The sequence below is a fragment of the Pomacea canaliculata genome, linkage group LG6 (genome assembly GCF_003073045.1).
Source record: "Pomacea canaliculata isolate SZHN2017 linkage group LG6, ASM307304v1, whole genome shotgun sequence".
In the NCBI taxonomy this organism is placed as follows: domain Eukaryota; kingdom Metazoa; phylum Mollusca; class Gastropoda; order Architaenioglossa; family Ampullariidae; genus Pomacea; species Pomacea canaliculata.
Genome location: NC_037595.1, coordinates 10,284,574 through 10,310,746, shown reverse-complemented (window position 1 = coordinate 10,310,746; position 26,173 = coordinate 10,284,574). Strand labels below are relative to the sequence as shown.

Genomic DNA, 26,173 nt, shown 5'->3' with positions numbered 1-26,173 from the left:
GACTGAATATACTGTCACTAATATAAAAAGTCATTTATTATACTTTAAAGCTGTTTAATTGTCTGAAAATATCTTTGGTTCATTTAAAAACAGTCAAGTTAGAGTGCAAAATCATATAAATGCTAAATAGGCAGCTTCTCATTATGTCACTTCACTAAAACAATTTTGTAATACTAGAACTATGACTGCTAGCACTACTACTGACAAACTGACTTCTATTGTATGTCTCTTCAGTAGAGAAACAATTCTGGACTACTAGGACTTATAATGCTAACGCTTCCAATGGACAGTAACCTGGTTTCTTGTGTCAACAGAGTCCTGCCTGCGATTCTTTTGAAAAAGATGAAAGAAACCAAGTAATTTTTTCTCAACGCATCATTTATTCATAACCTTGCAAAATGTGAGGAAAGTCGCTCTCTCCACACTTTGCTATTCAGACAACGAGGGTACTCATCCATGGAATTTAATTTGAGCTTTCAGACTCACTGATGACACCATCTTTTCCCCAGATTTTCTTTTGATGTTGATTCACAACACTGTGGAAGCACGCTTGAAGAAAGAGGGGTGTCAGGGCTGGTGTACCCGGCTGAGGAGGAGACTCGGTCTTGGTTCTGGGCAGAGAAAGCATTAAACATAGAGAAATCCAATGTTAAGTTTGCAATAATCTATTCCCAGGCCTAACGAAGTGGTGAGATGGGTCGACAGGGGAGAGGGGTTGGGGAGAGAGGTGTGATCACTAGTCAGTGTTATCATGGCCACAACACAAAATACGCTCCATTCTGCTTCAATAGTATTGAATAGAGACAGCGGTCGACCCACGACGATCAAGGGGGAAGTGAACCGCTTACTCCAGCATCTACAGAAGACGAGCCGGTGGCCACACGTTTGGATAGAAGGTGCTTGAGGTCAGTTCACACGGCGAAGGGAGAGGAATAATAAACGGGGAAGAAACTAGATTACCCGGAGATTACTAGGAAATTAGAATACCCGGAGGACCATCTTTTTGTCAAAGAAAGAAAAATGTCGATCATTATTTTGGTGTTAAAATATATTGCGTATTAATGTATGTGAGTTTTTGTTAAGAGACGTAGCATTTTATTTAAGAAATGAAAAGTGCGTGTATGACTGACTATGAGAGAGTGTTTGTATGTGAGAGAGAGGAATAGGCGATCGGGCAGTTAATATTCATTGTCCTGCCCCTACATCTGTATCAGGGTGAAAAGCGACTCTGGTATCACCCACTCAGCTGCTTCTCTTCTGGGTTTATCTGTCTTGATGGTTGGTGGGAGCTACCAGAACTCCTACACCACCTACTAAAGCAGATGGCGCTGAAAGCCAAGAGGCAGTCTTGCACCAAGGTCTGGATCTTCAACGTTCTGTTAGGTCTGTGCCTCGTCAGTGTCTTGCTGTTCCACGGTTTCTTCAAACTGGGACACTCTTTCATTCCGAGCAGCAGCCCGCCGAGTGAGGGTGGTGATAGCTCCACGAAGAAGGGTCAGCTGCCCGTCGTCGAGGGCCCGGGCCCACTGCTGGAGGCGCGGGGCAAGGTCGTCAAGCCCCAGGCCAACGTGAAGGCGCCCTGGGTTCCGGACACCACCACCACCCTGTGCCCGCCGGTGCCCCCAGAGCTGTGTGAGTCACACGTGATTATCATTTTCAGTGGGTGGAAAAAGAATGTTGCTGTGGTGGCGACAAGTTTGTCAGTAGTTAGTTAGCTAATCGGTTAATTCGGTAGTTAGCTGGTGAGTTGGCTATAGTTGATTAAACAGTTACGTAGTTAGCTATTTGTTGGTTGGTCAGTTAGTAGTATAGTCACTGAATCGGTTAGAGCAGGCATGCCCAACCTACGGCCCGCGGGCCATATCCGGCCCGCGACGCGGTCCCATCCGGCCCGCGAAACTTCTGCCCACAGTGCAGGAAATCGGAATGTTAGTAATACAAAAAGACCTAAAAAAACGAAAAAAGGGAAGAAGAAGTATTTATCCCTACTTAGGGGCGTCTCTCAATCTTTTTTTCGATGGACGAACATTTCGATTCAGTGCTCCGACTTGGTGTCTCTACGATGAGGCCGGACATTCAGAAGTTGGTTTCGGGTAAACAACTTCAAAAATCCCACTAATTACTACATAATTAATGGTAAGTACAACTTGTTTCTAATAAAAATGGTATCTGCTCTATTTTTTTTCTCTCTTTTTTTTTGTGTTTTTTTGCGGGGAAGCGGCCCGTGACACGCGTGTCGGAAATGTGTATGGCCCTTAGGCCGGAAAAGGTTTGTCATCACTGGGTTAGAGGGTTCAAACAATACAGACCACAGTAACCGAGCATAATCTGTGTCACTCAAAGGTGGCAAGACCAACCCAACCAACATTTTCTGTTTGTTTTTTAATGCGCCATTACAATGGAAATCGGGTGAGTTTTGCGTGATCTTAATAAATCTTCCATTGTCATCGGTAAAGTTTCGCTCAAAATCGAGAAACATGTTAGTCCCAGGCCGCTGTGTTCGTTGGTGTGTACATTCACTCAAATCATTTGCCCACACAATCATTCAGTCGTGCTGCGTGCATATTACTGGTTTGTATATGTAGACGATGCTTTGTGGCTCTGTCTTCCTCTCTTGATGTCGTATATGTTGTTATTTATTTACACAACACACGTCACATCGCTGATTTTCTTAACAAACATTCTCCTTTTTTCGTTTCTACAGTGGGGCCGCTGGCGACCTATCAGGTCGCTCCAAGCTTTGAGGAGGTGGTGAAGCTGAACAACGGCTTGGAGCCAGGCGGCCACTTCCACCCACCCGACTGTCGGGCGCGAAGCCGGGTAGCCGTGGTGATACCCTACAGAGATCGCGAACAGCACCTGAGAATACTTGTGCACAACCTCCACCCGATGCTGATGCGGCAGCAGCTGGACTACGCCATCATTGTGGTGGAACTGGTCAGTGATTCAACCAGTTCTTTAAGCCTTTCTCCACTGTACAGCGTTTAATTCCTCGCTTCTTTTTCTTTGTTTGTTTCTTATCTTTCACCACGAAAGGAGAATTAGAAGTACACAGCATGATTTAGGGTGACGATTTAGTGTGAGGGGTACTCTTAGAATGTTACCAAGAGTGTCCATCGCACTTTTATATCTTAACTTAAAATTATGTATTAAAGACAACCCCGAGACCTAAGAAAAAATTAGTTTCGCCTATTTGGTACTTTTAAAATAGAAGTGAGTTTTAAGAATTTTCATTTTACTTATTTTATTTCAAACTATAAAGTCTTTTTGAATTTTGCTATCAAGTTTTTCGTTGCATTTTTTTTTTCTAGTTTTAGTTCGAAAATCAATATTTCTTATATCATTCTTTTTTCTTTTTTTTTAAAGTCGAATACATTTATCGAGAAAGAAAGAAGTAAAAAATGTCATGCTTCAAAGAAATTAGTTAATGTAGCAACTGAAGCATACCGTATTCTTTACTTGCAGGCACTACCGACGGAATTCAACCGCGCGATGCTAATGAACATTGGCGCCGTGGAGGCTCTGGGCTTGTGGGACTTTCAGTGTTTCATATTTCACGATGTCGACCTGGTCCCCGAAAACGACCGCAACCTGTACAGCTGTCCCGAGATGCCCCGCCACCTGTCAGTGGCTGTGGACAAGTTTGGCTACAAGTAAGTAGTTATACATCGCATAAACTTCTTACCTGAGAATGTAATTGTTACTGTCGTTTTGGGGGAGAGAGGGGCACTTTCCTGAAGTACCATTGTACCCTCCGATGTATCAGCTACCTCTCGCATACTTTCTTTGTCTCTTTCGGCATGAGAGGCCAGTCAGCTGCAAGGATCGACTTACAGACTGAATGTTCCCTTAACTCTTTGTGGCAATCTTTTCCCACCCTGAGCCTAGTTCACCCAGATGTTAGTACGTAGTATTATTCATTTAGTAAACAATATACTCACGTTAAGTTAAAACAGTCGCGTGTAAAATGTTATGTTATTGTTTGTGTGTGTTTTGTCGTGTGCAGACTACCGCACCCGATGATATTTGGCGGGGTGACGGCGCTTAGAAGAGAACAGTTCTACGCCATCAACGGCTACCCGAACAAGTATTTCGGATGGGGTGGTGAAGATGACGATATGGCATTTAGGTACCCTTCCCCCTCCTTCTAATTCTAGTCGGTCGGTGTTCCAAAGCAGATGACAGCAAAGCAGAATACTCTTCTATTTTGTCCGACTGATAATTTACTAAGCTTTCGATAGCATAGCACTAGCACGAACATTTATTCAACAAATGAACGAGAAGTGCACCCTCTAAGACAGGGGTAGGCAATTAATTTTCCCAAGGGGCCGCATGACAAATTGGGATGGTTTTAGAGGGCCGGACTAATATAGTTAACTCAGTTTTACCCAATACTGTATATATAGTATATATACTGGCGGGCGGGCCATCGGGCGGGCCGGTCAGAGACAGGAGGCGGGCAGGATCCGGCCCGCGGGCCGGCCTTTGCCCAGGTCTGCTCTAAGATGTCTAAGTGAATGGGTACCTGACTGATTTAGAGTATTAAAGACTATGCCTTCCTTTTTCAGTGCTTTAGAAACGGTGAGCCACTCAAAGTGAATCACTGTCGCGTACGCTAGGCCATGGGATTTTGTTCCTTTAACTGTTTTTAATGTGCGAGCTTTTCTTATCGAGTTGTAGGAGCGGGTGTGCCAGAGGCAAGTTGTTCCACCCTGCGGATCTATGTCTGCACTTGTCTGTGCACAAGTGTGAACTCCAATGTGTTAGAGATACTTTAAAAACGGAATACAGTTTTATCCAGTTTTGCTGTTACAAAATTTGCCAGTTTCGAGCTGGCCAAGTGCACTGAATTGATCTCAGCTTGTATTCACGTCAGATCGGTCGTATTTCGCATTTACACTTCGTTGTTGTACATCCGGAAACGAATTGGTCTCGGCAGACAGACAGCAGTCCACCTACACATGTCCGTGCTTTAAGTAACGCTTGCTCAGCTGGCAGGTCACATCAAACAAAGGTTTAAAATTTAAGCTGAGCGTGATTCATGTGTCCAGGCCACGGAACGTGTGCGAGGGCATGTATTTTTTTCCTGTGACTTTCATACCATTCACTGATAAACCAGGTATTTGTCTATTGAGTGGATGAGGAGAAACTGGCTTTTAAATTGACAACTTTGTGTTTCGAATTCAATCGCATACATCACATCGCTTTAAATACTGATTACTCGAGGAAGAACCCTAACCACTAGTTTCTTCACGTGACCTTTGTAGGGTTACCGAAAGCAACTTGACCATCACTCGCGACGAGTTGGACGTGGCCAAGTACCGCATGCTCAAGCACGATAGAGACTGGGGAAATGATCCCAACCCGAAAAGGTGAGTCTAGAGTCATCGTTTCCTGTTTGTCATGGCAATGGCGCTTTGCGGTGTATTTTATTTCAAGGGATGATTATGGTCTATTTGTAAGAGGTGGGTAGATTAAGATGATGGGTTTAACACTTACCTGCATGTAGTCTCCTGCTGGTCGATGTAGCAGTACGGAGAAAGAAAGAACCAAATAAAAAAAGTTTCAGTTCGTTTAGTGTTTGATTACCGAGATTGAAGAGTGTGCTGTAGCCGAGACTCATTATGAGTGTGAGTATACGCTTTACAAATTTAGCATTTATTTTTAATATTCTTAAAGACAATCGCTGTTCACATTAGTTCGTTTGAAAGCACTTAAAAGCTGTTCTTATGCTGTGACACACACGAATGGCCACCTCCAGAAACAAGTGAATTGAGGGAGGGAGGGTTGAAAGAAACCTTCATAAGTGAGGCCGTGGCATCCGGCCCCCGATGGTGTTGTCTGTACAGGTGGGAACTGATCAACACGTGGAAGTCACGACACGACAAGGACGGTCTCAACTCCCTGCAATACACGATTCAAAAGGTAGAGTTCAGGCCGGCCTACACCTGGATCAACGTGACCATCGATAAAGACACCATCTTGAAGGTTAGAACTGCTGTAGTGCGTGTTCTGTGCGTAGCTCCCTCTTTTTTCGATGTTTGTAGTGGTGGCAGTAGTTGATGCTGTGAGTGAGAGAGAAAGAGAAAGAAAGATAAAAACAGACTGGAAGATAGCAAATAAATCTTCTTAGTGAAAGTTAGAAAAAGAGTGAAATCAAGGCAATACGACTATGAAACCGGTTAAGAACCAATTAAGCGCCTGATGTTTTTGTTGCAGAGCTGAAACCTGTAGCTACCCTCGACCCTCGGGTATATTGATATTTTCCTCCATAACTCTGAATATAATCAGTTTTTTAATTTTGTTTGTTTTACTTGATAAGAACAAAGATCTGCAGAGCCTTTAGTGTTCGCATTTCGCATGTTGGGTCACGTGCTGATCTGCCACTTGTTTCGACGGTCTGCGTCGTTTGAATTCCACCTACAGATATTGCAATGTCTCGCGCCAAGAGGAAGAACAACCTTTATCATGATTGTATTGTTGAAAACTAAAAGGCGCGACAGAGAAAAAATGCTTGCCCCTGAACACACAAAAGGTGTATGTGTGGTGGTTGAGATGTGTTGGCTGGATAAAGTAACAATGTCATCAGATAATCTCAAAGTCTTCCAGTACAGAAAGCATGCTCCGCCGAAAGAAACATGGTGAAGGTCAGAGAGAGAACTAGAAACAGAAACTGTCCTGGAATAGTATGGCTAATCTTGCTGGTGAAAAAAAAAAAAAAAAAAAAAATGGAGGTCTCTAGTGAATGCATTGTGTACCACATCAGATAATGATGACTTTGGCAGTAAATATATTTTTGATATTTGGCTTTTGATTAGTTTTTCAATTTGACTAGGGGTCAATTTTCCCTAAGAAGTGTTTCGTGAATGTGAACGTATGCGTGTGCTCACATGATCCTAGACAATTTCTTGTTTTCTTCTGTTTTGGGGTAGTTGTTTATAATATAAAGCCAAAGCTGAAAACTGCCCATGTTGCAAACATTGCAACAATTCATAAGCACATGAATGCTGATAACTAGACGGCTCATGGCCATTGTACTGCTTTTCTAGACCGCTCTGTGCTAATATTGCCTTTAAAAATTAACTCAAGAAGTTCTCATGACAACAAAGGACTGAATCAATTTTCTTAAAAAGAAAAATTAAACCAGTGCAACTCAATTTATTTCTTTTCACATGCTTCCAGAAGCAATATATATTTTATAACATTGCAAAGATGTCATAATGTCGCATATAATGAGCCACTGATTACAAAATCACTCTTAGGTATGAAACATCAAGACTATGAATATGGCAATTTATGTTTACAAAATACATTACAACTCATACTCTCCATTTAAACAGTGATGATACTCATCCATGAAATTCAGTTTGTGCTTGCAGATTCACCAATGATTCCATCTTTACCCAAGGTTTCTTCCAATATTGATTTGTTCTCTTTGAAATATTGCCTAAACCAATCAATATGTTCATGTTTTTGCTGCACAGTTAAGTAAGGGTTTTTGGAGAGACCTATAATAACAAGTTCCATGAAGTGCCGGATTGGGCCACGACGGGGGAAGTCTGTGATCTGATCTTCAAGGAAAACATGTTGATGGAATCCCACATTGACTTCATCCATCCCTAAACAAGAGATAAAAGTGCAAAGTTTGAATAGACATAAATGCAAACATCAACCAGCCATTAAATTATTTGAAACATAAACCTCCAGAGACAGTGACAAAACCTGCACACCTATTCATTTTTATCTATACGGAATGTTAAACCTCCTCCTGCTCCACCCACACATTCATGATACACTTGCTCTTTTGTGTACTGAAACAGCTCACCTTGCTCATTATTTATGGGAAAGGTCCACAGTTTGCCACTATCTGTCCATTCAATCATCTCTTCAAACGCATTTGAAGGGGACTGACGTTTAGCCCGCATCAGCTGTGCTTGGTAAAGCTCCGACCAGAGGTCAGGTTTTGATGGTTCTCCAGCAGCAGCAGCAGCTTGAAAATAAAAACCAAACAAAAAACAATAACTCTTGAGAACATCTGAAGAGAATGTACATGCTAGATTTGTTTACTTTTTTTCTCTGCTTTCAAGCTGTCGCCTTCTTAGCAGTTTTGGATGGTGGATATTCTGATAGCTGTTCTTTTTGAAAACATACCATTTCTCTCCTACCATTTCATCTTGTTTTCTTTCTCTCATGCACATTCCCACCCAACCAAGTGTTTTCATTTTACATCATTAGAGAAAAACAAAATTATACAGACCAATAAAGTCTAAACAAATTAAGTAAGGTCCTTCAAGAACTGGGAACAAGGTTAAAATCCTTCATAACAAAAGGTTACAAACCACTGCTCATTGCCTTCTGGTCCACATCAGCTGTGAAGATGCCTAAGTCTGGCCCATGAAAAAGCTTCATTGCTTCTCTGAAAGCGAGGTATTCACAAAAAATAAATAGTAGCTTATGTTGTTTATTTTAAATTTTGGTTGCTCTGCTGTTCTCCACATGTACTAGTTTAAGTATTATATTTTGGTCAAAATAATATAGGAAGAAAAAAGGTTTCCAAGTATAACCAATAATGGAATCTCTGCTTATTACAATAAACAAATGAACAAAAATTTAGCATGACCACCTTTAAGGCATAATTAATTTTCTTTATTAAACATATGTAAGTCCACATACTGTATGGCATTTAAAAATTTTCAAAACTTACATCTCAGGGGAGATCTGCCTAGTTGGGCCTCTTTGCTGCGAAATTTTGGGTCTTCTTTCTCTTCCTGATTTATCACAAACAAAACGAAAAAGTCTGTAAATATTAAAAGTGCTTGTACATACTGATTTACCAGAGGTCCTTCGTGCCAGCAGCCATCACCATCCTAAATAAAGGCACAAGGACTCAGGAGGAATCAAACAGAGACTGAAGAAGAGTGAGTGCTGACATCTGTTGTCAGCCATCACCTCGTGTGTCATTCTTGTCAATGACATTTTCTGGACGCAGCCGCGGTAAAGTTGAAGAAAAATAAACAATTAGCAAAATAAACAACTGATCAATGCTTACGTGTCATCTACGGTGTCACCGATCACCGCAACTAAAAAATATATCCATGGTATTCATATTGCCATGGCATAGCGTCGCACGAACTGTTTCATCCTACACTTTGTGCGAGTTTGCTGCCTGTCTCGCGTAAGTCGCTGCGATCTGCACGGTTCGGACACGATAGGGACTGTCATTTCTGGTACTGTCATCTGACACCACAGACACTGTTACTTCTGGCACCACAGGCATTGTCACAAGAGTTCTGTGGTGATGGTTTGGAAGAGTAGCATACCACCCTGGCGTTTCCTCTTCACTGTCGTCATCCTGAAGGTATGGCGCCTCCCGCAGTTGAATGTCCTTTATCTTGGAGTATACCAAATGATCGTCTAGGTACACAAGAAGGACTGAAATTAAAAAGTTCGGCATGGTGGTCTGCATTAACCTCTGGAAAGTGGCTGGTGTGGACGTCAGACCCATTGGCATCCTGGAACGGGCGTGTTGCCAGCGGCCCTAGCCAGTCCTTTTGTTGACAATGTCTTCTCAAGATGAGCTTCATGCACGGCTGCCTGTACTGCCTGCGCCACATCTGCGGTAGAGTCCATTATCCGATCAAGAACGTTCTTCCCTAGTAGAAGCGACACGCGCCTCCTGCGCTCACTTGTGACCACATCGACCAGGTCCTTGACCACCAGGATAGGAACGTCCTCAGACGCTGGCCGTAAACATGTCCACCACCGCCACTCCTGAGTTTGTTTTAGCTGTAAGTCCTGTATGTGCCCTCGTGCCCACTCGTCAGTGACCGTCGTTACCTCACTGCCGGTGTCGAGCAACGCCATCACTCTAATGCCATAAATGACAACCTCCGCCGTCGGACACTTTCCAGTCAGGCCAGCTACACTTTATTTCCCTGTCATCCTGTTCCGGAAAAACGGGGGCAGTCACTTTCCCTGACCGGTCGGGCTGCAGTCCTCCGAGATGGTGTCAATCGCCGCCACTTCGACGCTCTGCGCCGCCTTCTACCTCGCCTGCTTAAATTCTGGAGCTTCGCGGCGTATTCGTCAACCACCTCATCACGTTGCTGTGGCACTGAATTTTTTTCTTTCCGTTCGCCGTACGCCTCCACTAGGACACCCAAGATCTTTCTCGGCGTATCTCTTGCGTCATGCGGAAGCATCATAACTCGACGTCTGGCAGGTCCCTCCAGCGAGCTCAAGATGTAACCACGAGCCGCATTCTGACACATCGGGTTTAGGGCGAGAGCTAACTCGACCTCTGTTTCAATCTCGTCGACACTCGTTGGTCCACCGGCAAACTACTGAAAGCGGACTAACTAGTATGCTCGTAGAGCCTCTGCCCACCCAACGGATAGCATCATGGTCCTCTCTATGTACTAATCTTCTGTCGTGGGCTTCTGCCCGTGATGAACAAATGTTTCTTTTTGTTAAGCAGTGCTTTTAGGCCCTTGGTCACCCAAGGTTTGTTGTTAGGATAAACATACACTGCTTTGATGGTCTGGTGCAATCAACACTATTTTACTCCTCACTTTTACTTCTAACTGTGTGTTAAATGTCTGTATGGGTATGTGAGCAAAGACAAATTTCTGTCCTCCTGGGCAGACAATAAAGTCTGTTTTGATTTTGATTTTGATTTGATGTAAAGGGGACATTTTCGAAAGGTCTGTTTCAGCAGCCAGCCTATTCTTGAAGGGAAAAGTTGGGTGGTCAAGATTATGAAATATCTCTAGTGGCTGCAAGAGTTGCAGCATTTCAGTCTTCGTAAAAGCTCTGTAAAAGCTTGTTGACATTTTTTTTTAATTGGATAAACCTTTCTTTTCGTTTAACTTGTTCTTGGAGACCAATGGGAATCTTTATTTTAGATCGGTTTCCTATGGCAACATCCAATCACAATTTAGCAGTCTTCGTATGCGTGGCTTGGCTTACAGCGTTCTTTCCAGCTACATAAATCAAAGTTCTGAGTCACTTTCATGGTTTCTTGCTCTTGCCGAAGTAGTAATTTTAGGTAGTGGGTAGAGGACAGAAAACATTGCTTTCCAGCGAATGTTTCCCGTATTAAAGCAATATTCATTGTGTGACAGCTTTAAGGATAGTTATTAATGTAAATCTTGCAACAGCCCTGGTTCCCTCCACCAGCTGTTATTTCAGAGTTAGTTTCTGATGATGAAACGCGCTTCTTTTAGGCTACTTTTCTCCCAGCCTGGTAAAGAAGTTGGCGCTTACGTGGTTAGCGGTTGTTTTGCTCGTCGCGGTGACGCTTGTGCTTCTCACTTGTATACCCACCATAATGTCATAATGTCGACGTCTGGCAGGTCCCTCCAGTGAGCTCAAGATGTAACCACGAGCCGCATTCTGACACATCGGGTTTAGGGCGAGAGCTAACTCGACCTCTGTTTCAATCTCGTCGACACTCGTTGGTCCACCGGCAAACTACTGAAAGCGGACTAACTAGTATGCTCGTAGAGCCTCTGCCCACCCAACGGATAGCATCATGGTCCTCTCTATGTACTAATCTTCTGTCGTGGGCTTCTGCCCGTGATGAACAAATGTTTCTTTTTGTTAAGCAGTGCCTTTAGGCCCTTGGTCACCCAAGGTTTGTTGTTAGGATAAACATACACTGCTTTGATGGACTGGTGCAATCAACACTATTTTACTCCTCACTTTTACTTCTAACTGTGTGTTAAATGTCTGTATGGGTATGTGAGCAAAGACAAATTTCTGTCCTCCTGGGCAGACAATAAAGTCTGTTTTGATTTTGATTTGATGTGGATAGAGTTCTGTCCCTTCGCCTAACAGGTTAGAAGGGATCGGCTCTCCTTGATATTGTTTATGTTTTGTTCTCGTGCTTCGATTTGGATAAAAGATTTAGACATTAATGTTTACACGTGCTTCTGCTGCGTTTTCTTCCTCTTCTGGTTTGCAACAGGACGGTAAATATAATGCTATTTTGAAGTTCGAACTGTCTGCATCTACTGGCTGGATTCCATTCCGCCCGCTCCAATCGCTTCGGTAGCGACCTTGAGTAAACTGAAGTGATGATCACCCTTCTGCAGTTTCGTGTCATAACATTTCTTCATATTCTCAAGATTACTCAATATCGTCCAAGTATTCTTTACTTTTAACAGACATCAAACACTACAAGCAGGAAAAGTAGACTTTATGAAACAAAATGTAAAATCAGACAAGACTTCTCTATGCAATACTCAGTAATTCATATGTTCAAGACTAACCTGTTTGAAGCTCATCATAAGTGGCTTGCCTGTCAGCCTCTGCTTTCCTTTGCTGAGCCACCCGCATACCACTCAGCAAATTGCTAAAAGTAAAAGTAATTGAATAAAACATAGCAATGCTTATCATGAAGGTCCAAGAACAGTTAAAAAATGATTTTATATTTGCTACAGCATTCCATCTTGATCAAGAAAAAGCCCACTCCAAATTTTTAAAAAACCAAAATTGTCCTACAGTAAGTCACATTTTCAGAGCACTAGCTCTCTAACTAGCATGCTACAGCTTGCCATGATAAAGCATAACCACTAAAGGACAACACATTTTCCTAAAACTGTCCATGAAACATGAGAATGTTCCACCTGACCTCACTTTGGCTGCTACATCTGGGGGAGGCTGCCCTTCAGCTTGCATCTTGCTGAGCAAAGCATAGGACTTGAGCTGCTGTAGAAGATTCGACTTCACTTCAGACTGTCGTCCTGGCACAGCCTTTGCAACTGACTCTGCTGCCTTCTGTAATTCTTGATCCACTTGAGCTCTGACATTAACATTCAGAAATCTGACATCAGCATGCTTAGCTGGGAAGTGAACCTACATTACAAACTGATGATGTAGTTCATTAGTAATGCTGATTGAACTGTACTTGAACTGTATGAATGTGCCCTGCGGGAGGGTTTTGAACTGCTCAAGCTAATGTTCGAGTCCAGGTTAGCCTTTTTATTTACCTTTTTTAATATTAATTTCTATCAAAACATAGTAAATCTGGATTATAAGTATTTAATTCTTGTCTGCTTTACCAAAAAAATTGTTACTACAGTGGAAGTTTCTATATTTATCACTTCAAGAAAACAAACTAAAGCTGTGACCAAAAATTGTGTCAAGAAACCAAACATAGGGATAAAAGAGACAACAGAAAAAAAAAAAAAAATCACAATGCCACTATTAGATATTATCAGACATCAGGTAAGGATATGCTCATTTTATATATAAATATATCCACGCAAATAAATGTTAGGTATGCAGCACAAATGCAGTATAGTGCCACTGTTAAGGTGACCAGACGTCCCGCATTAGGCGGGACAGTCCCGTTTTTGATCTCGTGTCCCGCCTGCTCATCGGGCGGAACGCCCAGTGTCCCGCTTTCTGGCAAGTCCATCAAATGTCCCTCTTGTCTTTAAAAATCTGAATACCGTACGCTGATTCACATCCGGCAAAGTCAGAGGAAAGGCTCCCAAAAGCGCCCCCTCTCCCACTTTTTTCGGCGTTCTTTGATGGTGACGACACCATCATCGGCACGTGTCCCACTTTCGCCCCTGAAACGTCTGGTCACCTTAGCCACTGTCAATGTGCATACTACAAATGAGAGGATGAACCAACTTCAGTCTGCTTCACTCCATAGCAATGTTAGAAAATGAGCACCTTTTCATATGTTCTATTTACATTTTCATAAATAATTGTTTCATATTTCCTGAAATGCAAAAGAAAACCCTAAGTGAGCAATGACATTAATTGATGAGTGTGTCTTACCCCTTTTCAGTATCTGAATCAGATGATTCCGAGTCTGACGATGATGATGATGATATTTCATTATTATTTTCCTCAGCAAAAGCACAACTGCTTAGGGAAACAGTGCGCCGAGGTTGACAAACGAGTAAATACCTGTACAGTATGAAAACAGTCATTGCTGTGGTCAGCATAAAAAGTGAAAAGACATAAAACAAATGGGAAAAAGTGAGCTATTCAGGTGGCACAATCCCTTACCTGCCAAGGAAAAGAAAGAGAAAGTAATAAAATATGTAATACCATTCAATGAAAACCATATCATTACATTGTCACATGATTTTACAAACATTAACAGATGAAATTCACTAATCCTTTCTTGCTGATATAGTACTTGACAAATTTTTGAAAACTAAAAAAACAACTCCAATGCATTATTAAATATCATCTCTTACACTTGATTTGAACACTATAAAACAAGCCAAGTATATGTACACTTTACATAAGCCTGTTACTTAACAACTATTCCTGGATCAAGTTTGATTAAGAGTAGCCAGCAGCTGATGCTCTATTCAACTAAAGTGCTGCACCAAAGCTGGACAGACCTTAGAATATAATCTCATCACTTTAAAAGATCAGGCCTAATTTTTAATTGATAAAAGTCAACTAAATTATCCATATCACAGAGTTAATTAAAAGCACACAACTCCACTTCCCTCTGTTTAAACCGATTAGTTCTACAGGATAGTATCTGACACCTCTGTTCAAGCACTTATTTTTATAACTCGACTTTTCTGCAATCTCATCTCAATACCACACAAAACCAATTATCAAAGAAATTAAAAAAAAATTACCTATGAATGCTTCATAAAAGCAAGAATAAACAGATATGTCACATTTTAACCCAAAATAAATCCTCAGGGAGGTAACACACTTCTAAAAGCTACTCTCCTTTGAATGTACTAAAACAGTTTTTTAAGTGCTTCATCAACAGCTTCGGACTGCTTCGTATTAGTCACTGAAAATAATACAAAGTACATGCCTTCTGATTTCGACTTAAAACATCTCTCTTTCGGAAACACCTAATATAACTCGTCCATCCTCTTGTCCTTTCTCCCGACACTCCTATCTCCGAGTTCCTTTATATTCTTCTATTGATAACTGATGCATATTCGTATAGTATGTTGTGCTTGTTTGTACTCTATTGTGATGCCTACATCACGATTTCTTTTCCCACTGCCCCTGGTCTCTTGTGAAGCGCATCGAACTCTCCTCCGTGTGAGGAACCGCACACACTATACAAATCTTATTTATGTTATTAAAATACCTCTGTACAGCGTGCACCAGAAAACGCATTTGTTCCGATAACTGTGATGCGTGAATTATTCTAATAACTCTTTGCTTCTAGCCAGTAGTCTTGGACTGCTCGTGCTACACTCAGTCCAATGCCATCATGCAGTGATGGGTTATAGTTGACCTCTGAGGCAATACAACAGAAGCTGCATAGCTTACTCCTCTTCATATAACAACATAACCGACACAAAAGTCATTACACACACACATAATGAATAACATACCGTTCCGGGAGCGATAGCTTGTGAAGTGAAATTAAAACACGCCGCAGCATTTTCGCACGCGTAGTCTCGGCCACTACACCAACATCTAAGGGAAGCTACTCTCAATCATAAATTACCTAGATCCGGTAAAGTTGTGGCAGACGTCGGCATGTGGAGTTGACGACTGCGAAACGTTAGTTTATGGTTTTATAGGTTCTTGTTTGTCCATTGTTGGATGTCGACGATTATCCAAGAATGACGGACTATGCAGAAGAACAGCGTAATGAAATAGAAGCGTTGATGTCTATTTATCCAGAGGAATTACAAAGTAAGACAGCAGTGTTTCCAGCAGTTTGACTGGAGGCATGAACTTGAGTTGCTAATGATCCAGTAAATTACTTTATTTTTGAAAATTGTTGAAAAAAGCAAAATATATAGCTAAATAGTAACGTTGTTAAATGGGCTTACACGCAGACCAGATGTTTAGTGACATTTTTTGAGAGGCAATTTTTCAAAGAGCTGGAGAAGGGGGTCAGCATTATTATAAATAATTCAGTAAACGCTAGACTAGGCAATTAAGATTTTATCATTTGCGTATGCAGCTGCACGAATGCAGAATGATCTTTCATTTCATAATAGATCATATAGTGTAAATTTATTATCTACGCAAACACGACGCTTCTGGCTGGCAGGTAAGTTCTGCAATTGTCCATGCGTGAGCCTACCGTACACATTCTTATCTGGAATTGGAATTCCTCAATATGGAATCCAGTCACCTGGCTTTATAGTGTCATAGACTAATATCAAAATTTGGAACAGACATGAGCAAGTAGAGCTCACTTACCATCCTGAAACAACTTTCCCTTTTCAAGATATCATTGAACCAAAAGTCTGACTCATGTACACAACCCTTTATAAATGCCACTGAACTATTTAGAATGAAATGAACAAATGTTTGATATGCATGAAGATATGTCCATAATGACTGTGACTGTTTAAGCCTACAACTGTTAAATCTGTTACAGTTGTACAAGACTCGCCACATTTTGTATTTCAACTGACAGTATCATCTTCAGAGTCAGAAGAACCAAAAGACCCAGAGAATGAGAATGACATTGATGATCGAGGTAAAGATCAAAGGTTATGGGCACTTTTGTTATAGTCTTATGTGAATGTATGTGTACATATATATAACTTAGAAACAAACTTCTCCATGATATTTGTTATTTTAAAATTCACAGGTGGGCAGATCTTACTTATTACAATTACTAATTGATTGATGTGCCATATTTCCTATATGTTTCATTAGCTGCTGGAAAGAAGTAAAATTTAATAATGATATAGAACAAGTAGACAGACAGTAATCTATTTAAGTATTTTAAGTGCTTAAAAATTTATCGCACAGGCACTTTTACAAACGGAGAAAAGGGCTAGGAATACTAACACCCACACTTTTTAGTTGTTGCTTTTTACTCATCTTTGTGTTATTGTTTTTTCAGTTACATGTGTGATACAATTTACATATGCACCTACATACCCTGATGAACCTCCCCTGATAGAAATAATTTCTTCAGAAAAGATGGATGATGAACAACAAACCAAAGTCTTAGATTTCATCAATGAACAGGTAATCTTTTTGTGATATGTCTGTTGTAGGCTTCAGCATATTGGTATTAAATCCACCTTTAAAATCATTATTCAGCTAAAATCATTCTGTTTGCAACTAACTTAGCTTAAATATTTTTAAAATGTTAACTTTATATATGCATCATATAGATTTTTGGTAATAAATATTCAGCCCATGAAAACCATCAACAACAAACAAAATTACATCCACATAATATAAAGAAGTGGATGAAAATCATAGTTCGCTATCTCTTTGCTCGCATCAGAACTTCTGTCACAAGCACTTTGCATAATCCTGCAGATAAAGCAGCCACTCTAGAATCTTTCACTCATCTCAGATCATTTAAGTTTTTGTAGAAACAGGAACCTTCTTATTTGCATAAACTGTTTTCTCCATTCCCATGATATACAGTCTAGAAAATATGTGCTTTGTTTAAAGTTGATTTGCTGACTAGCAGAATGCTGGCTGTGGATGTGTTATATTTGCTTTCTTCATTCAGGTGCAAGAAATCTAGGTATTGTGATGGTGTTTACAATTGTTTCTGCACTACAAGAAAAGTTGACTGTGATGGTAGAAGATGCCAAGAGGCTGGCAGAAGAGCAACGCATTCAAAAAGAGAAGGATGATGAAGAAGCAGCATTGGTAGTTAACTGATTGATTATTTGCTTGAAACATTTGGTAGGGTGAGTGTAGATGGGAAGGAGTGTAAGTGAAAGGGAAAAGATCAAAGCATAAACAATTATTGTTCAGTGGGAAGGGTTGTATCCATTGATGTAGTTTGGCCCCCCCTCCCCTAAATGAACACAAAGTAAGCTGTGGAAGATATTACTATTTTAACTGAGGGAGTTTCATTTATGCCTTAAAATTTTTGTTAAGCCCATTCCTTCCTAGTGTCAATCATACAGTCAACGCAAGTATACCACATGCACATGGGAATCGTTTTCTCTGAGTACATCATGGTGTAGAACAGTGAAGACTTCAACAATAGGTTTTGCTGGAGCCTCCTTCTTTTGGTTGTTGTTGTTTAATATATTGATGGTAAATTTTTATTTATTACTTTTTTTGTCTTATTCAGAAAAAGTTTGAGGGGACACGCGTAACAATTGAGAGTTTTCTAGCATGGAAAGCAAAATTTGATGCAGAGAGGAAAGAACGGAAGCGGATTCAAGGTGAACTGGACCTGTCATCGAAAAAGCTTTCAGGTTGCATTTTTGATCTTTACAAAAAGTTTCTACCTTTTAGACTAGTCATCATGTTTAGAGTGATTTCTGATTTTTTAAGAGTCTGTGAACCTGCTGATGTGTCATATAGTAGGTCTTCTTTCAGTATAATGTAGGGTATAGAAAGGGTAGGTTATCAGCAGGCATGTGCTTCAATCTTTATTATGTTGATCAACATTCCCTGCTTTTGGGATTGGTAGCATTCAAAGAAGAAGATAAGCCATGTTGGCATGGCTTAATGATTGTTATAGCATCAGATATTTGTGGAATTTGTTTTGAAAAAGTTGCAATTTTGTTTTTTGTTTGTTTGGAAGCTGGGACTGCCAATAACTTTTCTTCTATGTGTCCATAGGGAAAGAGCTCTTCATGACTGATGCAACTCTGAATGATTCTGATGTGAACTTCCTTCAAGAAGGTAAACAAACTTATTATCTCATGATCCCTAAGGTTCCCATTACCAAACTTACCAGTTATAAGTTACAAAAAAAATGCATCTTATCTCAGACTAAATTAAGTTAATCATACTAAGTAAAAAAGTTTTCAGTAGTTCAAATCAATAGTTCTGAGGGATCCTCTCAATAATTTTATTATAATGAAAAGTGATTCCCACAAAACATGAATGCATGATTGTCAAGGATATAAAAGCAAATCGTCTTATCATCATAGGGGATAAGGTGATTTTGTCGATGATTATTGTAAAACAAGCAGTTCTTGATATGAAAACATAGACGCACTTTTAGTTAAAGCTGCAGAAATATGTGCATTTTATTAATTTTGCATTCATATTTTACATCCCTCAGTGCACATGTGACCTAGAGATGGATCGATCATATTTTTTATCCTATGCCATTTTCAGAAGAAGGTGTGGAGGTTGATGAATCCCTTTTTGAAGACATGGAAGATCTTGATATTGATGATGCTGATGATGATGAAGATCCAGATTGGGAACCAGACAAAAATTAATTTCAGTATTTGCTGATAAGCAAATAGAAAACCATTGTTTTGAAATTGTTAAATAAAAATGTGTTTTGTTTAATTATTTTTTTTCATCCTGAAGAGTGTGTGATTCACATCTTTCTGAGCTGAAACAGATTTCTGTTATAGTGTTTAGTGTGCCTTTTTACATAAGAGACACTATTTCTGGCCTTTAGGGATCATCCCACTTAATACATTAGGTCCAAGTTGACCCAAATTCACTTTCATTGAGATCAGAATGAAATAGTGTGTAAGGAACAACTGCCTTTTAAACACTATCTGGATATTAATGCATATTATTAAGTTTTAGGAATGATTTTGGATTTTACACTTGTAAAATGCATATCACAAAATAGTTCATACCAACAGGCTGTGTAAAACCATGTACATATATGTCATAGTTTTTATTTACATCATTAAATACATAATATCTGTAAAAAAATAGACAGCAAACTGGAATGATATGTTGTATTGCATATTTAAAAAACCCAACTGTCACATTCAAATGAATTTCATTTTCCTCTCATTAAAGAGGAAGGAGTAGGGAAACCACCGTAAGGAGATAAGCCTCATGATTTTGTTTAATATACAACCACGCAAAAAAAAAAAAAAAAACCCTTCCAATTTCTATTTATGCTGACAAAACATAATGCAAGATATTTAAATAGACTGGGCTGATAAAAAGTACATTATTGCCCAACAAATTTACAAAGGAATTTATTTCTAATTAACAAGTATCTTTGTTTCAGCTCTGAACTTGTGTATGAAGTGCATAATGAGGGAAATCGTCCCTTTTAATCATTGCACCTGTACTTGCCTGGACAGGCTCGATACAGAACTCAAAACTAAAATTATAACATAAGAACGGAAAAGTGCTGCTTTTCAATGTCACTATATTTATAAATAGACCTGTAACTGCAGTTACAGTGAAAAAAAAAACAAAAAACAGCAACTGTGTGCGTGTACTCTGTATAACACACATTATAGTTAAATCACCTGGGATTATGGGAAACCCAAAATCAACCCATAGCACAAAGCATTAGAATAACAAATATGCACCCATAAATAAAAATAACAGCTCCCCAAATCTCCATATTATGCACCAATATACTAATGTTTTAGTACACTAATATATATTAAGATGCCTTCATTTTACATTTCACAAAAAGCCTGTACTTTAGTGCCTTCAGGCATTTGCAAATCTATACAGTTTGCTTTCCTGTCCACCTTGAAGGAGACATTAGTCCTTGTCCATCAAAAAAAACAGATTATCAAAGAAGCATCTAGTGCATACCATATTACAAGAACAAAACTATAAGATGTTAAATATTTAACAGCAAATCATAAAAAAGTGACTGGTTGACCATAATTATTTCTTATCCATTAACTCATTCTCTGTGAAGATGCTCCACCTTCTCTCTCTCCCTGAAAGCCTATCCATGGGCATTCGATGTAGCTGCTATACTTCATGCTATTCCAAAACTATGTATAGCTGCAAGAAATTTGATTGAATCATTTCATGAGGGAACTTTTTAAACTATAGCCAGGACTTAATGTGCATCAAGTGTTTTTCTCATTTTCAAAATATATATGTGAAAGACAATTGATAGATTTGTAAACTGCCGGATTGAACCAGGGGAAAAAACCAGAATACAAAAGATGTGAAACAGAGTGTTCACATCCTGTTAACCAAAACAAATGCAATTATTAAATAATAGGTAAGGTAAAAATAAAAGATTAGGTGAGATAAATGGTCCACAATAAAATGGTCCCCACCTTTATACAAATCTATCTGTTGATCTTTTAAAAGTTAGGAGCAAACAACAATATGACAAACTGGCTGCAGAAAATCAAGACTTTATTTACAAAACAGTTATGCCAAAAAAAAAAAATATGAGAGAAAAAAATTAGTAACTTCCTAATCTTGGTTCCCTGATCACAAAGACATGAGAAAGATGTTGGAAAATAAAGTGTCGTTCTTGTCTGGCTGTTGACCACCAACATACAATGTCATGTTGCCTGCAAGATTATATAGGGGATTTCAGTGAGAACTAAGATGTCATTAGTCCAACCACAACAAAAAAAATAAACTTACCCTAAAAATAATGAAGAAAGAAATAATAACAAGATGAAACTAAAGATGAGCTTGCAGCAACCTGATATCTGACATAGTTTCCTCCTGTCTTAATTCTGCTGATGTTAAAAAAAGAAAATGATCTATATTCTGATGTAATACAGGTTTCCTATTGTCTTAATGCCACTGGAATTAGGAACATTACATATTCTAATATGAAACATCAAATTCCCCAGTCTTCAATACCACTGGTATAAAGAACTGAACCTCAGGGAAAATGCTCAGATGATTGCTAGGCTAGTTAGATAGCACCCTTTCAGCTTAGATGTTCATAAAATAAGATTTTACCCAACAGTGATGCATGTACGATATATTCCCTGATGAAAGTTACATGATACATTACCTAACATTGTCATAAATTTTCTTTTTATATTTATCCAATCCCTTATATTTATACAGAACAGTTCTTAACTCTGAACCCTCACCTACCTGGTATTCCGATGGATCATCCACCATCATCCAAAGTGCCTTTGGTATAGACGATCGTGAACGAGCCACAGCTGCAGTATACAAACTGTATTAATGTTTACTTACAGTGATGGAATGGACACCCTATCAAACCAACAAGCTGCCTCATGAGCAGGTAATGACGGTGTCTAGCCAACTGATGTACTGCTTGAATTACCTGCAGACAGAAGAATCTCTTTGAGTCCATAACCATCACGGGAGAGATGAACGTACACAAGAATTATCTTTAAAGGGGACTGTGTTTTCTGAATAAAATTTGTTTTAGCCAGATACGTAAGGGTCTGCATTTTTAAAAAAGTATAGCTACAAGTATGACTGAAGTTAGTTGGCAAGCAATAATTAGGAATAATTTGCTGAATAGAGAAATGTAAAGAAATGTATTTACAAAATTTGAACATGATCAAGGGAAGAACCTCTGTCCAGAGACCATCGAAAACAGCAGACAGAAAGGCAGAACTGTATTAGAGTGTGTCTGCCTGAATGAGACAGAGTATCAGGTCTGCATGCCAACTTTTAGATCAAGAAGCTGTTGAAGCATCTGTTGTCTAGCAACCTTATTTCATACAAAACAAAATCTCTTGTTATAAAGTACAAAAATTATCTGTTTAAAAATCATAAACAAGATACCTCATCGGATCAAATGGCCCAAGATTAGATGGACACTTCACCCTCAAGATCGAACAGCCTGAATGTGTCTGGCCAGCTCAAGATTCGAGTACAAAAATGCGAATGAAGACAGCCCATACCAAATGCGGTTAAAGAAAAAAAATATGGGGATCACCATGGAAATAGCGATACGTTCGGCAGCCATGAGTAATTGACATTGGTGGGAAGCTGCGAAGCGTAAAAACAAACATAGGCAGGGTTACGTGGTTTACAATAACAGTGAACTAAAATGTATGACAATGAAATAACCGAGACACCTCACTATTGATTTAGTTCCACATATGGAACACCACCCTACATTTGTAGATATCCTTTAATATTTGTTTGCCAGAAAGGATTTTTTAGCAGTTACAAACCATCCGTTTAAAGAAAAGTCTTTTCATTCCTATCATCCCGTATCTGCTTTTACATTTGCTTAAAAATGTAAGACTTTAATGACGGTATTAAAACTAATATAATTTCCATGGATGTTTTACCTGAGATCAAAAACATTGGCCAGGTGTGAGGAAGCGACCAGTGGGACAGCCTCTGGATGTCATTAAGCAAGGCTGACGAATGGGCATCCCTGTAACCTGTCCGGAAAAAGCATTCCATGATGGCAGTAACTCTGTCGTCTGCATCAGCCAAAGAAACATATTTGACTGTCCAGCATTGAAACAGCAGCAACACCAGCTGGAGTTGTAGGGCTGCCACAAAATTATGAATGCCTTTATCAATGACGCTGTATGTACAAACCTTGACAGAAACAATTACATCTGGAGCCAACTAAATCTTGCATGGGTGGCCTGTTTTTGCAAACTTCATGCGATGGTCACTATAACATGAGGAAACTGATACGCTTTCATAAAAGCATCAAATTAGTTCAGTTTTGCAAGCTCTTCCTTCAAATAAAACCCTGAGAATTTTTGGATTTCTTTCCCAAAAAAGAACAGCCACATTTATGATGGGAAAATATTAGACACTGATTTTATTAATTTTCCAGGAGCACTGCTTGCATATTTCATGAGAAATTTATTACTAATGTTAAGTCATGTCCATTAAGACAGCATGACCATAATCAATGAACTCTCTTTTCAAGGGAAAACAGCTTGAATAACTGTGTCACACTCAATCCTTTTTTTAATCTGAGAGTATTTTAGTAACCTTACCATTCTCCATGACATCAGTAGCAGTTGCTTCTGCATCCCTGAAGCTCAAGTCGGCTCTGTCACGATCTTCACCTTCTATGGATGAGCCTGATAAATAGGACACTGCAAGTAGCAAAGCTCTCTTTCAAAATACCAATTTAAAGTAAAGCTTACAATTTGGAGTAGAGTACATGGAAAGCAAATGCTGCCGAAAAATGCAGCTTTGATATGCTAGTGATACAACAATAATAAATGAACAATTTAAAACAGAACATTTGTAAAGTGCAGCATCATCCTCACGAATTAGAGTGTACTTAAGCTTGAGATTAAGCACATGTTTATCAGCAGAACTATTTAAAATAAGTTGAGCGGGTGACATTCATCACCATAAGACTCAGAAATGCTGACTTTATTATAAAAAACTCTCAGAATTGCTTGCATTTAAGTTTTGAAGATATAAGCCATGCATCTTTAAGGATTATTAATTGATTGCAAGATGAAAAAGCTTTTTGCCGTTCCTCACTAGCATGAACATCCATGGATCTAGTTTCCTGACCCCACAGGAAATCTGACTAAAATAGCAATCTTTGCATCACCAGCCAACCTGTCCCAGAGAAAAATTTATCTGTGTTCCAATAACTGCTTTTTTGACAGCTTTCTGATGAATAGTTTGGCAATCACTATTTGGACAACCCTCGCAAGTGCACAGTTCAGCCAAGCTTTGGAGGCCCTTTTCAAAGCTTTACTATGTATCAACAGTGCCAGGGAGATAAGTTCAAGAATCCAATGTATCATTGGCAACTGCGACCAACCACCTGTTAAAACAATAACAAAAACTAATGAAAGCCTTCCTAAACGCTTTTGCCATCTCTTAATTTATGTTCCACCCTTAAGGTATTAGTTTGTAATACCTATTTCCTTATGTAAATTTTGTCCTGTCTTGAGGTGTCGACTGTTAGTTAGCTGTCAAGGCTACCGAAACCTGTTATAAGAAATGAAGAAAGGCATAAAAAATTGATACTTAGAAATGAATTCTTACCCGGCCATATGTGTCTTGGAAATGGCCCTCACTGAGTGGCCAAAAGGCCATCATTTTCAACAAAACAAAAGATTCATTGCAGTTGCAAGCCAGCTGTTGTGGGCCTGGTGTTTACGACATCCTCTGCGCTTGACAGTGTGCCTATATGGGTTCATGGTATGAAGCGATCAAATTCTCCCAGGCGCCATACGAGGTAAATAAAGGGTGAAACTCGTGTCACGGACAGTCATGCTCTGACACTCCCTGTTTGATTGCCTCCACTGAAAATAAAAACAGCTTTAGGATCTTGAAGATCTAAGTAAAAAACTGTTATATTATTTCACATTTGAGAGTAGTGCACAATTCAAAGTTCGATCAGAGAATATAAAGAAAAAATCATCCATCTAACTTCTTTGATCTGATTGTATAGAAGGATACAGTTATTAAAAATAAATTTATGGCTGTTGATGCTTTGTGGGAACTAGCAATTCAATATCAATTCAACACAGGAATGCAAAGCATCTTATAAACATGCAGCTGTTTTTTTAAGTATGCTGATTCAGCAGTATGCAAACATACACGAAACATATATGCAAGTCCTTCCTGCGCAGCATGTGTAGATAGTAGGTCCACTTACGCCCAAGTGAAAAAAATACACTGCGCGCTGTCACAGCGGTTAAGTTGCGAGAAAGTCCAAGGTTACACAGCGCAGCATTCACCACGGCAGCAACAGTGTCAACACTTTGCTTAAATAGTGCCAGTGGTCGTCCGCCAGATAATATATTTTCCGTATGGCTGATTCATCAACTAACACACCTAGCCCGTAAAATTCCCTCTTTTCGAGAATGTTCATCAGCAATTTTTCATTTGCACATGCAGGCACACCATTAATGCTGTGAGAACAAAAGTTATTACAATCTTTTATAAAACATTCATTTTCCACAAACAGAGACTCTTTCTTCAGAACTTCAAAACAATATATATAAAACTATTAAGAGATGAGAAAGTGTGATGCTGTGTTGCGGGGCAGTGGAGAGAGAAAGAGACTGATTAAAAACATGCATGCATAATTGTGCTTAAACATATATAATACATGTTTGGGCATACATAAATTATGCAAGAAAAAAATCTTCAAAAGTGCAAGTGCCAGATTTCCTTTATGTACCTTTTACTGAAAACTGTGTAGTACAGATAAAATAGAAAAAGATATCATTGCGCAATAAGTAGCATGGACTTGTATAATTAAATGTTTAAACCAAACGCTGAGCTACTGCCTACAGAACATTAACAGTAGAAGCCATAACATAGCCTAACTATTGTTATGAACACAAACAGAAAGGAGGCCATGCCTGATGTGCAGAATATTAAGCTCTCGAATTGTTGCTAACAAAAACATAACAAAAAATTCAGAAATACAATTATCAATTTTCTTTATTGCCTCTTTTAAGGACAATGTAATGGCAGCAAGAACTAGAGTAAAGATAAAAGCACGTGAGCAAATAACGGTCTAATTTCATCTAATCGCTAATACATTCTGCATGCCATAAACTAGATATGATATGATTTATGAAGGAAGACATTATAACGCCGCAAAATCCGAATCCTGGGAAACGCT

At 39.3% G+C, this 26,173-nt stretch overlaps 3 protein-coding genes across 5 annotated transcripts in view; 2 read left to right on the top strand and 1 right to left on the bottom strand.

The window, feature by feature from the left end:
* Position 1: 1 nt before the first annotated feature.
* On the top strand, positions 2–6,779 carry LOC112565516 (beta-1,4-N-acetylgalactosaminyltransferase bre-4-like). 2 transcript variants are annotated; one of them, XM_025240964.1, is made up of 8 exons: positions 4–905; positions 1,215–1,632; positions 2,705–2,937; positions 3,466–3,653; positions 4,007–4,129; positions 5,268–5,372; positions 5,850–5,988; positions 6,220–6,779. In XM_025240964.1, exons 2-8 carry the CDS (start codon positions 1,323–1,325, stop codon positions 6,223–6,225), a joined length of 1,104 nt encoding a protein of 367 aa, XP_025096749.1. In that variant the 5' UTR covers positions 4–905; positions 1,215–1,322; the 3' UTR covers positions 6,226–6,779. The 2 variants fall into 2 exon arrangements, with proteins under 2 accessions (XP_025096748.1, XP_025096749.1); XM_025240963.1 differs by lacking the exon at positions 6,220–6,779 and having other exon boundaries at positions 2–905; positions 5,850–6,091.
* A 349-nt stretch (positions 6,780–7,128) lies between these two features.
* LOC112565518 (28S ribosomal protein S31, mitochondrial-like) overlaps positions 7,129–26,173 on the bottom strand; it is a 49,110-nt gene continuing 30,065 nt past the window's right edge. Inside the window, exons 1-8 of one of the 2 annotated variants that reach the window (XM_025240966.1) lie at positions 15,345–15,434; positions 13,795–13,926; positions 12,635–12,805; positions 12,273–12,355; positions 8,705–8,768; positions 8,340–8,416; positions 7,826–7,990; positions 7,130–7,619 (exon numbers count right to left, since the gene is read on the bottom strand). In XM_025240966.1, the coding sequence (XP_025096751.1) occupies positions 7,363–7,619; positions 7,826–7,990; positions 8,340–8,416; positions 8,705–8,768; positions 12,273–12,355; positions 12,635–12,805; positions 13,795–13,926; positions 15,345–15,394 (999 nt within the window). In that variant the 5' untranslated portion in view covers positions 15,395–15,434 and the 3' untranslated portion in view covers positions 7,130–7,362. Of the gene's footprint in view, positions 7,620–7,825; positions 7,992–8,337; positions 8,417–8,704; positions 8,769–12,272; positions 12,356–12,634; positions 12,806–13,794; positions 13,927–15,344; positions 15,435–26,173 lie in introns of those variants that run through there. The other variant, XM_025240965.1, reaches the window with a different exon arrangement.
* On the top strand, positions 15,467–16,980 carry LOC112565519 (RWD domain-containing protein 1-like). Its single transcript, XM_025240969.1, has 3 exons — positions 15,467–15,651; positions 16,349–16,450; positions 16,823–16,980. Exons 1-3 carry the CDS (start codon positions 15,579–15,581, stop codon positions 16,963–16,965), a joined length of 318 nt encoding a protein of 105 aa, XP_025096754.1. The 5' UTR covers positions 15,467–15,578; the 3' UTR covers positions 16,966–16,980.

Excerpts from the sequence above, each read along its gene's own strand:
- LOC112565516 (XM_025240963.1), top strand. The coding sequence starts at position 1,323 with ATGGCGCTGAAAGCCAAGAGGCAGTCTTGCACCAAGGTCTGGATCTTC. Across the intron at positions 3,654-4,006 it reads GTGGACAAGTTTGGCTACAA|ACTACCGCACCCGATGATAT; the intron begins GTAAGTAGTTAT and ends TGTCGTGTGCAG. Across the intron at positions 4,130-5,267 it reads GATGACGATATGGCATTTAG|GGTTACCGAAAGCAACTTGA; the intron begins GTACCCTTCCCC and ends TGACCTTTGTAG.
- LOC112565519 (XM_025240969.1), top strand. The coding sequence starts at position 15,579 with ATGACGGACTATGCAGAAGAACAGCGTAATGAAATAGAAGCGTTGATG. Across the intron at positions 15,652-16,348 it reads TTATCCAGAGGAATTACAAA|TTGTACAAGACTCGCCACAT; the intron begins GTAAGACAGCAG and ends AATCTGTTACAG. Across the intron at positions 16,451-16,822 it reads GAATGACATTGATGATCGAG|TTACATGTGTGATACAATTT; the intron begins GTAAAGATCAAA and ends TTGTTTTTTCAG.